This window comes from Daphnia carinata, chromosome 1 (genome assembly GCF_022539665.2).
Source record: "Daphnia carinata strain CSIRO-1 chromosome 1, CSIRO_AGI_Dcar_HiC_V3, whole genome shotgun sequence".
NCBI classification, from domain to species: Eukaryota; Metazoa; Arthropoda; class Branchiopoda; order Diplostraca; family Daphniidae; genus Daphnia; species Daphnia carinata.
In genome coordinates this window covers 6,495,583-6,506,608 of record NC_081331.1, presented here as the reverse complement: position 1 = coordinate 6,506,608, position 11,026 = coordinate 6,495,583, and the positions used below count along the sequence as shown (strand labels likewise).

General features: G+C 38.0%; 2 protein-coding genes and 1 long non-coding RNA gene across 7 annotated transcripts; 2 read left to right on the top strand and 1 right to left on the bottom strand.

Annotated features, from left to right (window-relative positions):
* Positions 1–22: 22 nt before the first annotated feature.
* Positions 23–3,615, top strand: LOC130690903 (uncharacterized). Of its 2 annotated transcripts, none has more exons than XM_057513764.2 (7): positions 23–181; positions 672–811; positions 894–1,095; positions 1,179–1,292; positions 1,352–2,094; positions 2,210–2,294; positions 2,364–3,615. In XM_057513764.2, exons 1-7 carry the CDS (start codon positions 62–64, stop codon positions 2,673–2,675), a joined length of 1,716 nt encoding a protein of 571 aa, XP_057369747.1. In that variant the 5' UTR covers positions 23–61; the 3' UTR covers positions 2,676–3,615. The 2 variants fall into 2 exon arrangements, with proteins under 2 accessions (XP_057369747.1, XP_057369746.1); XM_057513763.2 differs by having other exon boundaries at positions 669–811.
* On the bottom strand, positions 3,498–5,683 carry LOC130690911 (probable serine hydrolase). 2 transcript variants are annotated; one of them, XM_057513776.2, is made up of 5 exons: positions 5,353–5,683; positions 4,682–4,866; positions 4,487–4,614; positions 4,244–4,412; positions 3,498–4,175 (listed from the first exon to the last, which is right to left on the bottom strand). In XM_057513776.2, the coding sequence occupies exons 2-5, from the start codon at positions 4,848–4,850 to the stop codon at positions 3,637–3,639; spliced, it is 1,005 nt and encodes a 334-aa protein (XP_057369759.1). In that variant the 5' UTR covers positions 4,851–4,866; positions 5,353–5,683; the 3' UTR covers positions 3,498–3,636. The 2 variants fall into 2 exon arrangements, with proteins under 2 accessions (XP_057369759.1, XP_057369758.1); XM_057513775.2 differs by lacking the exon at positions 5,353–5,683 and adding an exon at positions 4,928–5,112 and having other exon boundaries at positions 3,499–4,175.
* LOC130690928 (uncharacterized) lies at positions 5,261–8,416 on the top strand. Of its 3 annotated transcripts, XR_009001122.1 has the most exons (7): positions 6,303–6,457; positions 6,631–6,710; positions 6,879–6,915; positions 7,115–7,167; positions 7,344–7,408; positions 7,573–8,129; positions 8,345–8,416. It is a non-coding gene; the product is annotated as an uncharacterized LOC130690928 (long non-coding RNA). The 3 variants fall into 3 exon arrangements; XR_009001124.2 differs by lacking the exons at positions 7,573–8,129; positions 8,345–8,416 and adding an exon at positions 5,261–5,312 and having other exon boundaries at positions 6,356–6,457; positions 7,344–7,535; XR_009001120.1 differs by lacking the exons at positions 7,573–8,129; positions 8,345–8,416 and having other exon boundaries at positions 7,344–7,535.
* Positions 8,417–11,026: the final 2,610 nt, after the last annotated feature.

Here is an 11,026-nt window from a genome sequence, read left to right as displayed (position 1 = left end):
AGTTCACGCACTTTATTCGACAGGTTAGGACGCATGCAAGTGCGCTTTTAACTGATCAGCAATGGCGTCGCAGAGAGCTGTGTTACTTACTTGTGATATCTGCAGAGACGAGTACGATATCCTCAAAAGAAAACCACTATTTTTATCCTGCTTTCACACGTTTTGCCTCGCGTGTCTTCAAGTTAGTATTGCCAGTTAACTTAAAGTTTTTTAACGAACGTTAATTTTAAGGAACACTGATATGTGACTTGTAGCAGATTCGAACCAGTAGATAAGATAGCGTTCCTAACTTTTAAAAAGATTTTTTTTCAGCAATGGCTTAAGGTGATGTATTATTTAAAGAAAAATTATCTCGAGAGGCGGATTGGCAAAGAGATTAACTCTGTGAAACAGTGGCAACTAGTAACAAAGCAAAGAGTTTTGACAGTCTGAATGTGGACTTACCTGTATTACTACACCGGTTCATCTCATTGCCAATCCGCTATGAGATTCATGTCATCTCGAGTCAGAGGCAACCAGAAAATTTTACGATTGCATCAGTCACACGTACAAAAGTTGCATGTGAATCCTTGTTACAGTCAAGCAAAGTTGATCTTCAATTAATTCCCAAGATTCCGATGACGTATTATTGTTATATTATTAACTTGTTTATTTAACCATTTTTGAAGAAGGAAACAACTGGCAATACAACCATCCAATGCCCGACTTGTAAGAAAGAAAGTTCCATTGATACTACAAAAGAGAACATGGGACTCGAGACAAATGAAAAAATTACGGCACAGCTAGAAGATTCTGTTTTCCCAAGCGACAAGTCAGTATATCCCAAATTCTATTTTCTTCTTCTTTAAATATGTAGAGTAATTTTATGTGACAAAAATGTCCATCTTTTAAAGTTTTTCCTATACAGAAGTTCAAAATGAGGGCCATTTGTGGTGTTTGCATTGCAAATCGCGCGTTACAGAAGAATCAGATTGTGTTAAAGAGCATACCGCTATGGACCTGGAGTTAGCGAAAGATAAAATCGATGCTCATTTCGAGGATCTTCTTATCAAGTATAAGAACCAGTTGGGTGGGCATCTCACTAAACACCACAAGGTATTAAAATACAAATATTTATACGGTACATATATATATTATTTATATTTTCCGTGTGTATATTGTTGTTTATAAAAATGTAGATAGATTTGGCGTTAGACGGGGTTCAATCTGCTCTAAGAGCCCTAACCCGGCAAGCAGATTTTCACCGAAAAGAGAACGCATTCGAAATGAAGAAACTTCAAAAGGAGCTAAGGGTATGGTTTGACATTGTCTAGCAATATATCGCCGTAATAATGTTCTCGCGCCCATACAGGTTGTGACCAGTTTATTGGATAGTACTCCCGAGGAACGGGAAAAGGACAAAGCTATACACACGTCTATTGAAAAGTACAGCAAATTAGTGGAACAAACGACAGCCGTTAAAACAACAGATTTCGATCGAATCCGTAATTCGGTCGTCTCATTGGACATCAAAACTCCGGACAGTCAACAATTGCCGACATCGCTGTTCAATTCTGCCGTGCTTAATTTCCCTTCGGTGGGGGCAAACGAGCTGGAATCGCATCTTCTCACTATGCTTTCATTTTTGATTTTTATGAGCATCCAAAAAGGACAACGAATGACAACCATACCACCCAGAAAGATGTCAGAAACCCAGAGAAAAGGGCAGCAAACGGTCAATTTTCAAATGGATAGAGCAGAAGGGAAAGAAGAAGCTGTTGGGAATGAGGCTGAGCCTACAACACAGAGCAAACCCATCGCACCAATACACCCCAGCTTACGGAGGTCTAAGTCGTTCAGTTCCAATAAACCGGATTCTTCCGGAGCATTGCCGTATCGTGACTATCCAAAAAAAGAGCAACAAACGTGTGCCCGCCCCCAAAAATGGGAACGTGTACCTTCGAACGAGCAAATGGGTACAAAATTGAAGACTTTTCAAGGCCCCGACCTAGGCACCATACCGCCTTTGATGTCGGTGCAAACTAGAAAAGCTTTCCTGGCTCTAGCGGTGAACGGGCAGTCATACGGAAATATTATCATTGAACTACAATTAAAGTATTCTATTTATATTGGCCTTTTATCATTTTTTTATTTTTTAAATTTACGTTACCACATTTCAAAAATGGGAAATGCTTTGATAATTTTTTGATAATATTTTTACTTTGACTAGGATGGCACCAATAATGTGCGATAAGTTCGTGCAGTGTTGTGTAACGAAAAAAGGGCCCTCCTATCAAGGAACTCTTATTTACCAGGCAAGCGTTCTACTTCCTTATAAATGACATTCCATTAAAATTAATTCAAGACGAACTTTGTTGTCGTAGTCAAAAGAAAAAGCATTCATCATGGGGGGCAAAATTCCGGGTCATGAAATAATGTACATGGCGGATGATTCCCCTTTGAAAAAAACCCGTGGAGCCATCTTTTTCCGACTGAAACGCGACTACGTCAAGACGCAGTGTAGCATTGTATCGACGGATTTTTGCATTCACCTTGGCGAAAAAAGCCCAGATAACCATCGAACATCCACCGTATTCGGTTATGTTCGCGAGGGCTTAGCGGTGTGTGATGCCATAAGTAATATGGACTGCCACCGAAATCACGTTGCCATATTCTCGGCTGGACTTATTGACTAATTCACCGAGTCTTGAAAATGGAGAGGTAAGTATCTTCTTTGAAATTAAGTAACCTTAATATAATAATTAAGCTAAATTATCCTTTTAACGTCATGCATGACGATAATTTTCCCCCAAAATATTCAGACATATTGCAGTCCGAAAGGAGTGGCCATGTCTAATTAAATAAGATTGCTTCTACTAATGCTCAAATTCGTATGGTATAAACCCATAGGTTAGGCCATAGTAATCTACCCCACCACAACTATATCTTACCGATTCGCATTCCTAATGTTTTGTGGGTTAAGGACCAATCGTAAAACGCTTTTGAAGGCATAGATAATTGGGGCTTACATTTTAGCGTAGATCTAGATGGGATTGGGAAATCTTTCTTCTTAGCTTTAGAAGTTATTACGATTAGAATATCTAGCGTGGGTAAGTAAATTTTAATCTGTGGAATCATTTCATTTTAACTCTTTGTTACACTTTTAACAAATCGTGTGTAAACCCGCTTCCTTGATGCATTTAAATCGAATGGTTTTATTTAGTATAGTTTAAAAAATCAAGTACATATTGAATTTACAGCCGTTTGGATATTTGAAAAGGATTGCAGGGACGATTGACGTTTATTTAGAGCACCCATAGTTTTTTTTTTAGTCTTCCTGAGAAGCTAAGCCTCAAAATGTTATTAATCTAACGCGCCAGTAGGTTTTTTTTACTACTTGGTGTAAGTATCGTGACAATCCCCAAAGAAAATCCCTTCCTATTTGGTAATTGCTTTTGGATTTAGTGATTAAGAAAAAAAAATGTTGCCAAATGACATGAAAAATTCTACCGTTTGTTACGTGACCCCATAAAATGTATTTGAAGTAAGAACCAAGTCAACGAAAAAATTTTCCATTCGCTAAGGTGTGTAGAATTAAGAGTATTGAAACAGAATAAATGGTTTTTGGTATGTATAATGATACAATAATATAAACATTTAAAGTCCTCTAAAAAAGTCGGAAATAATAGGAGCGACGGACGCGGGGTTTGTAAGGTGGGTGTGATGCATTCCTTCCACTTGAACGTATTGAACACGTTTTGATTTCGTTTTCAGAGCTTCAATGTGTTCTTCGTAATCCTCAGGAGCCTCAAAATAAGGTCCCTCAGAATACTTGATGACCAAAACATCCGCCGTAACTTTGTGAGCTAAGAAGAGTTGATGTTCTTTGGCGATGAACGACAACGGAGCAGCCAGAAGTCTTCTGTCTCGACTAAAGACATATCCGTCTTCTGCAACCTTTCTTAATCCTCGTTGAAAGAGAATATCACAGGCTTTCTTATCAAGCGATCCAAATGTGCCCGTAACGCATTTCTCGACAGCCATTTCGTAGCTCATGGGTTTTTCGGGGCCTGCCAATATGGCATTTTCCAACTTGAGTAATTTATTAACTGCTTTACTCAACCTGAGATCAATCGTTTCGGTTTTCGTGGGGATGACGCGGACTACATCGAGACATACAAGCTTGTCTACTTTATCTAAAAATTGAAACATCGTGAGGTGATTGAATAATGTATAGATACCCGTTTATTCAAATTAATCCAACCTGGAAAGGTTCCCGCGTAAAGCATGCCCATCGCACCGCCTAAACTGTGTCCTATTATCGAAAATTTCTCCCATTTGAAATGCCTGGCGAGCCGTTCGATGGCTAGTATACTGTCAATAAAATTATAGGCTATGTCAGGTGGGAAAGGGTCGCTGAATCCATGACCAGCCTGTAAAGAAAGATTTTTTCTAAATATTAGCAAAAAAAAAGTGTAACGATAAAGGCAAAGGTGAGTTTGTTTACGGTATCGACGGCAACTATTCGTAGATTTTGCGGTAATAAAGGAATCAGTGCATCAAAGCTACTGGCGTTATCCAACCAGCCATGAAGTGCAAAAACCGGGTGTCCGTCAGGAGGGCCCCATATTTTGGCTTTTCAAAACGAAAACAAATTGCCCCAAGTTTCCCAACAACTAAAAGGTACACACCAGCAAAATACCTGCTACGTTCCCGTAAGTCATTTTGAAGATAAATTCCTCTGGGGCATTAACCAAAGCAGGTTGCTTGTTCATCGGTTGAATGGCACTAGCACTCACGGAAGCCGCTGACAAATTTCTTGGAATTATATGTTTTAGACGGAAAAATTTTTTTTCGGCTTCGTTTTCCATTTTTGCTGAGAGCTACCTAAGAATGTATACAACTTTTCAAGGCTGTTTGCATATTTCTAGCAGGCAACATAGAACACCAGATGGAACGATGTTAATATCTAGACGAACGGTACTATTGTAATATGAGGGATTTGTAATTTTCTATAATTCTGGTGCTGAGTTCACCCACTGATACCCACTTTATCACCGGCGAGGGAAATACCAACTTCGCGGTGATACAAACTGTCTGCTAAAAACGCTTCCGGGTCGAAATAACTGGGCTTTGGACTGATACAAAAAAGGGCGATAGATCGAAAATGAATTGACACTTGGACTGTAGTGCACAAACATAACCTCTATGTTGTTACAACAAAGGCAAACAAAAATGGAATTTGGACAGCGGCTTTCAACGGGTAGTTTCTAGACCCAATCTCCAGCAACGTCAACCTCAACGCATCGGTGTTAAATGTAATCAAGTAAGATGTAAGTGATAACACAAAAGCATTATTGACTATGCTCCTACCTAGCTTTTCTCTAATTCGTTCCGATATTCCTCTAACACGTTAGCACTGCAAGTACAAACACAAAGCAACTGGCGCGAGCTTCATGACAACTCAAATTCACTTGAGAATGAGATCAGTTGAGGTCCTGAGAACTTGTTTTTCTTCTTGTTTTTTTTTATGATAGCCAGTCACACTCGAATCACATGAGAAGTATGCAAACCTGTTATGGACTAGGAAGAATAGAATTATTAAGGCCAATGTGCTTTCCCTGCCCTGTTTCTCCAAAGGGCGAAAATCTTTAGATCAATATTCCTTAGGAAATGCAAAATCGGTTTGACAGGCCGCCGACTCACGCTTGTCCATCTGTTGGCCACAGTTGTAGATGAATGGAGTAATGGCAGAGCCAGAAAAAAAAATTAAGCAAAATGTCATCAAAGCAATAAATTGAAGTAACCATTTTGGAATTACAGTATAACCATTTTATTACAAAATTAACTTTAAAAAAATTACATTATCAAATGAAATTTTAGGAAATCATATCTGATACACAAGTTGGCTTACCCAACCTGTGTTATTTAAATAGAAAAATAGGGCTCAAGTTGTCGTATAGGAATAAATGATATCTTTGACGACACTAGATTCATTTAAAAATTCTAGGATTAGAGCCTCTCGGAGGTAGGATTTTCAATACCACTCTTTAATTAGCACCTGACCATTGCCTTTACGCATAGATCTTATTGGGCTAGGCACTGGATGGCTGACCTATGGTAAAATTGAAATTTCGATTATCGATTTGTTAAATTTGTCCTTTTTCGGGGACAAAAGCTGGCGGGAACTGTTTTCTCTCAGAGTTGATCAACTATGGCTTCTATGACTTTGGTTTAATGAAAAAAGAAAATAAATTCCGAATCTAAGGTTTTTAAGCCCATATCTGGCAACGTCCTAGGGATAACCATTCTGCAGAAGGGTTTCTGCCTTGAAAAGCTATTTAAATACAGTCTTCCTGTTTTTCAACTTTTCAAGTGACATACTCGATACTCCGAGTTGCGCCATTGGATGGAAGCTTTCATACGAGTACGTCATGCGGCATCGAATTTCGGACCACGCGGTATCAAAAACGGAAATGTAAGTTGGGTTATTTTACATTCTTTTTTTAACATTTTCGTGGAATTGAATCTTGTAGGATGTCTGTGCATAAATGGCACTCCTTGATGTTTTCTGAGCAGTTTAAATTTTTAAAAAAATTTTACACCCATGAAAGTATGGTAAAATGTAATTAAATAAACTAATATGTGTAGGTGGAAGTTGAAAACAAGGATATCGTCAAACCTGGAAAAGCTCATCTAGTTCTGAGCTTGCTGAAACTTGCCAAGTGAAGGTATGCATGATTGTTATGTATTTCATCCATAGTGCTTAAATGATGATTAACACAGACCTGTGCTGATCACTTTGAGGACAATTTTTATATCTGAAATTGTAATGAAAAAAAAACTTCTTCCACAACTTTCAGTTTTTTTGTTTTTGCTAATGTTAATTTATTTGGCAGGGTTGTTGCTGCATTCATGACATTGTTGGAAAAAAATGTGAGTTGTTTTCTCATAGTTTATCTCCATTGATCACAGTGAGGACTATTCTTTCTGAAATGCAACAAAGTTGCTGAATGACTTCAATCAAATTGTTAGACATGCATGGTTCTGAATCTATGTTATTAGACATAAGTCTGAGATAGGAATTTGTTTTGGTTTGTTTCATTCTTGTATTACATGCTGACATTTTTTGTAGGATGAATGCTGATTTCCACCCTCATTTATTGTTATCTGGGATTTTAGTCCAAGGTATGCAAGATTCAGTTTGTTCACAATTCATTTTGTTAGATGATGACAAAATTATTTAAGTGTCCAGGCCAATGAATATTATGATATAAAAAATTTGGTGATTACTGATTTGGCATTTTAGAAGACAGATTTAGTGTTCCTATGTAGATGTTCATTCCGTTTTTTCTTGTTGACAGGTTATATATGGTACGCATTGATCTACAAACTCCAGTTCTTGAAACCCTCTTCGTTTTAGTTATGGGTGTGTATGATTAGTACTGTTACAAATTTGTTTTCCTGTGATGCATCAATTACCCTAGACTTAACACTGGTAGCAAAAACTGATTTATTGAGACTGAGGAATGCACAATTACATTTGCGATACATTTCATTGTCGTTGATGTCTAAAGTTTCTCTTCAACATAGGTGCAGGATTACGGTTGTATGTTGCCCTAAAGTCACATACTCCATGTGACATCTCCAAAAAGTCCCACGATCGCAAAAGACGTTGCTCGAGAAAGGTATTGTTTGGTTCGCGTTAGTTGATTCCTTGATTGAATGACGCATCTCATTTGCTTGAAGATTCTTATGACAGATTTTAAGTCTCGTCACTACCACTGATTGAACGATAATCAGTATTAATTCGTATTCGTTACCGTAACTGATCGGGGTATATTTTGCAGGTATGCCACCTCGCGTTATTTGACGGTGTTTTCTTCCAACATTCTTGGTAGTGTCCCTTGGGTAATTAGCCGCCACGTCATAGTAATTGTTTATGAGGACTTGTGTATTTTTTACACCTCCTCTGATTTTGTATTTGAAGATTATTTTTCAGTTGACATTTTTAGTATGCCCTCAGTATAAGAACCGTTGCAGATCATTAACTATTCCCTATCCATCTTAGGCTTTCCTGTCCAATACTGCATAGTGTGACGAAAGTGGTTATTCCCATTGTCGTGGGTGCAAAAATTCAGCTGTTTCAGGTTGGTTTATAGCTTGTTTTCTGTTGCGCAACCCCACTATTTAAGCCGATTGAATAAGCTCATAACTAGCTGTTCTTTGGTATACGGCGGGAACAATAAAAATGCCTTTCCGTGTAAGCTCTTCCGTTCATTTCGTTGCGGGAAATCTAAGGGTTGAAAAGCAACATTTCACCTTGTTTCTATCTGATTAACTTGTTTTTTCATTATTTTTGCAGTGGCAACCGTCTGGGTTTTCCAAAATGGCGGTTGAAGATGAAAACCCTGTTATATTACTAACATTTGAGCCGTACAAAATAAATGAATATGCAACAAAGCTTCGTGATTTATTTCTGTTGTACAAGTCTTCGTCTTGGCGTGTAGCGATTAACTGCATATGCTACAGATGAAATTGATAGGTAAGGCTTCAAATTTAATTAAGTTGTTTGGTTGCCAGGTGCTATTCTCCAATATGAAATCGAATAATACAAGTCGTACTAAAACTTGTAAATTCACCAGTTTTCTTTGCAAAAGTATGACGCTATTAAAATGCATTTTTGAAGTTTCCAAAACTACATCAAATGTTAAATGGTAATCTGTTTTTACATAAATTTGCCGTAGTTTTGAAATCGCTGACCAAATGGTTTGTTATTGTTAAGGGGATGTCATCCGTTGTGCGAGTTGTCCGCGCGTTGAAGTTAAAACATTAAAGTTGTTTTCTGGTGAAAAGGAACTCTTGACTTTGTGCCACCTTGCTCAGCGAATTTCCCAGATCCTTAAAAATGGGTAATCAAAATATATTCACACTAGGAATGAAACATGTATTAATAACGCCCCCTCCTTTGGTAATTTATCGGTACCTTATCAAAAGCCGCATGTTTGCTGATGGAGGGTACATTTTCTGCTCAAAATAGCCTTGGAGAAAAGTAAACCACACAACATTATCAAAATATTATCGTCCATTTCAATTAATCTATTATTTTTTTTTGTTAAACCAGCCATTTTTAAAATTAAGGATAACAAAATATGGCAATCCGTTTTACCCCTCCCCCCAAAAAAAAAAAAAAAAAATTATCGGCCTTTTTTTCCGTTTCACTGCTATCGCCATCTACCGGTCGATAGCAGTAAAACAAAAAGAAAGCCCGATATTTTTTTTTTTTTTGGGGGGGGGGGGGGGGGGGGGAGAGTTAAAACGGATTGCCATGGATTGCATCAAACTTGGGTAAGTTACTTACCCATTCGGCAACTCAAGTGTGGATATGATTTTCTTTGATAATTATTTTATTTTGCTACTTTGCTTGGTAAACTGCAATCGTGCCCGATACTTTTGCCTTTGCATTTTAGGTCTACTCTTAGGCGATCTATACCTGATCCTGTGTTTTAAAGTGATTTGCTTTCACAGCTACATTTCTGGGTTCTTTTCCTGTTGGTCTATGGTTCTGAATTGAGGCAAGTATATCTATTATGCTATGTCACTAAGTACTATAGGGAAGGGAATAACTGAAGTTGATTGAGATCTATTCTGATTCTCCTGATATCCATCTCAACAGGTTTTTATTTGCTTTTCAACATTCATTTCATAGTGGAATGTGTGGCTTTGATTAATATTGCCATAAAGACTGCCGAAAATGGGTGTGGTACGGGAACCCAGAAATGGCATGAGTTCAACATCAAACATGGATTAGGTACTTTTCGGTTTTATGTCTATTGAAAAAGTATTTTTAATGCTATTATTTTGCATTCACAGAATTTAATGGGGGATCAAATCAAGTCTGGAAGTGTTACAGGATGGAAGAGTCAGCCTACAGATGAAAAAACACTGAGAGTGTATTACCATTAAGGTATGAGGTAAAGTAATAGAGTATGCACATTGTCTAATGAGAAGTACCATCTTGTGTTAATAAATCCAGTACAACAGCAATCCTTTATAGTTCTGTCACAGCTAGAAACCTCAAATAATTCTGCTTCTCTGTCTAAAGAACAACTTGTCCTTTACATTCAGAGTGTTGGGGAAACTGGGTACTTAAATGGCCCTAAAGATGTTTTAATTTTGCTGCCATTGCAGAGATGAACATCATACGTGGACTCTTTAGGTATGAAAGGATTTTTCTTCAAATAATTTTGAATTTATGACGAAGAATTTCTCCTCCTTTTTGCCAACCAGGTCTAATCTACCAAAAAAAATTTTATCCAATAGGAAAGGATTTTCATGTACTGGGAACACAACTATCAACAATGCAACATTGTACAGGTGCTAGTTTATCATTCAAGAGCCTTATACAATGATGTTAATCTGCAATTTGTATGTCCTTCCCCAAGCTTCCACCAGAAGTTGAATCTATGAGTCATGTAAGTTACATGATCAACAGTTGATATGTTTAACGGTGTTGTTTTTCTTTTCTCAATATAGGTTAATAGTAACATTGGATCTGAAAAAATTCTTGGTTGGGGCAAGACACTGAATAAATTGTATTGATTGGATGGATGACATGACATTTCTGTACTTAATTCGGATTCCCCAGACGGTATTTGATATTAAAAAAATTGAAGTGCATATCTGGGCTCCCTTCTTTTCTGAAGCCCCGTTTCCCCTTGACTCGTAATAAGCCCGTAGGGGGTCATGCCCCTACTGTACGGTATATATAAAAACAACATATACCGAGGTTTGGAGGGCTCTGGCCGGAAAGGGGACGTGGGGTGCCGCTTAGTCCGATGATGTGTTCACGGAGGGCGATGTGGCTACCCACAAATCCGAACTAAAGGTTAATCGCTCCTGTAAAAATGTTCCAAATCTTCAGCTCTTCTTCCGGCTTCTCTTAGCCAATCACCGGGTAATCTCCCCGGTGGGTCAACAAGGCAGTGTCTCCCCCTGCCTGGGTTGACGGCAACTTTTGAAAGGGCAATTTTGCCTTTTTAAAGTT

What these genes read in the sequence shown, in the direction of transcription:
- LOC130690903 (XM_057513763.2), top strand. Translation starts at nt 62, where the DNA reads ATGGCGTCGCAGAGAGCTGTGTTACTTACTTGTGATATCTGCAGAGAC. An exon ending in TTTGCCTCGCGTGTCTTCAA is followed by an intron (nt 182 to 668) that starts GTTAGTATTGCC and finishes CCATTTTTGAAG; the next exon opens with AAGGAAACAACTGGCAATAC. An exon ending in ATCTCACTAAACACCACAAG is followed by an intron (nt 1,096 to 1,178) that starts GTATTAAAATAC and finishes ATAAAAATGTAG; the next exon opens with ATAGATTTGGCGTTAGACGG.
- LOC130690911 (XM_057513776.2), bottom strand. Translation starts at nt 4,850, where the DNA reads ATGGAAAACGAAGCCGAAAAAAAATTTTTCCGTCTAAAACATATAATT. An exon ending in GACTTACGGGAACGTAGCAG is followed by an intron (nt 4,615 to 4,681) that starts GTATTTTGCTGG and finishes CGTTTTGAAAAG; the next exon opens with CCAAAATATGGGGCCCTCCT. An exon ending in GAATAGTTGCCGTCGATACC is followed by an intron (nt 4,413 to 4,486) that starts GTAAACAAACTC and finishes CTTTCTTTACAG; the next exon opens with GCTGGTCATGGATTCAGCGA.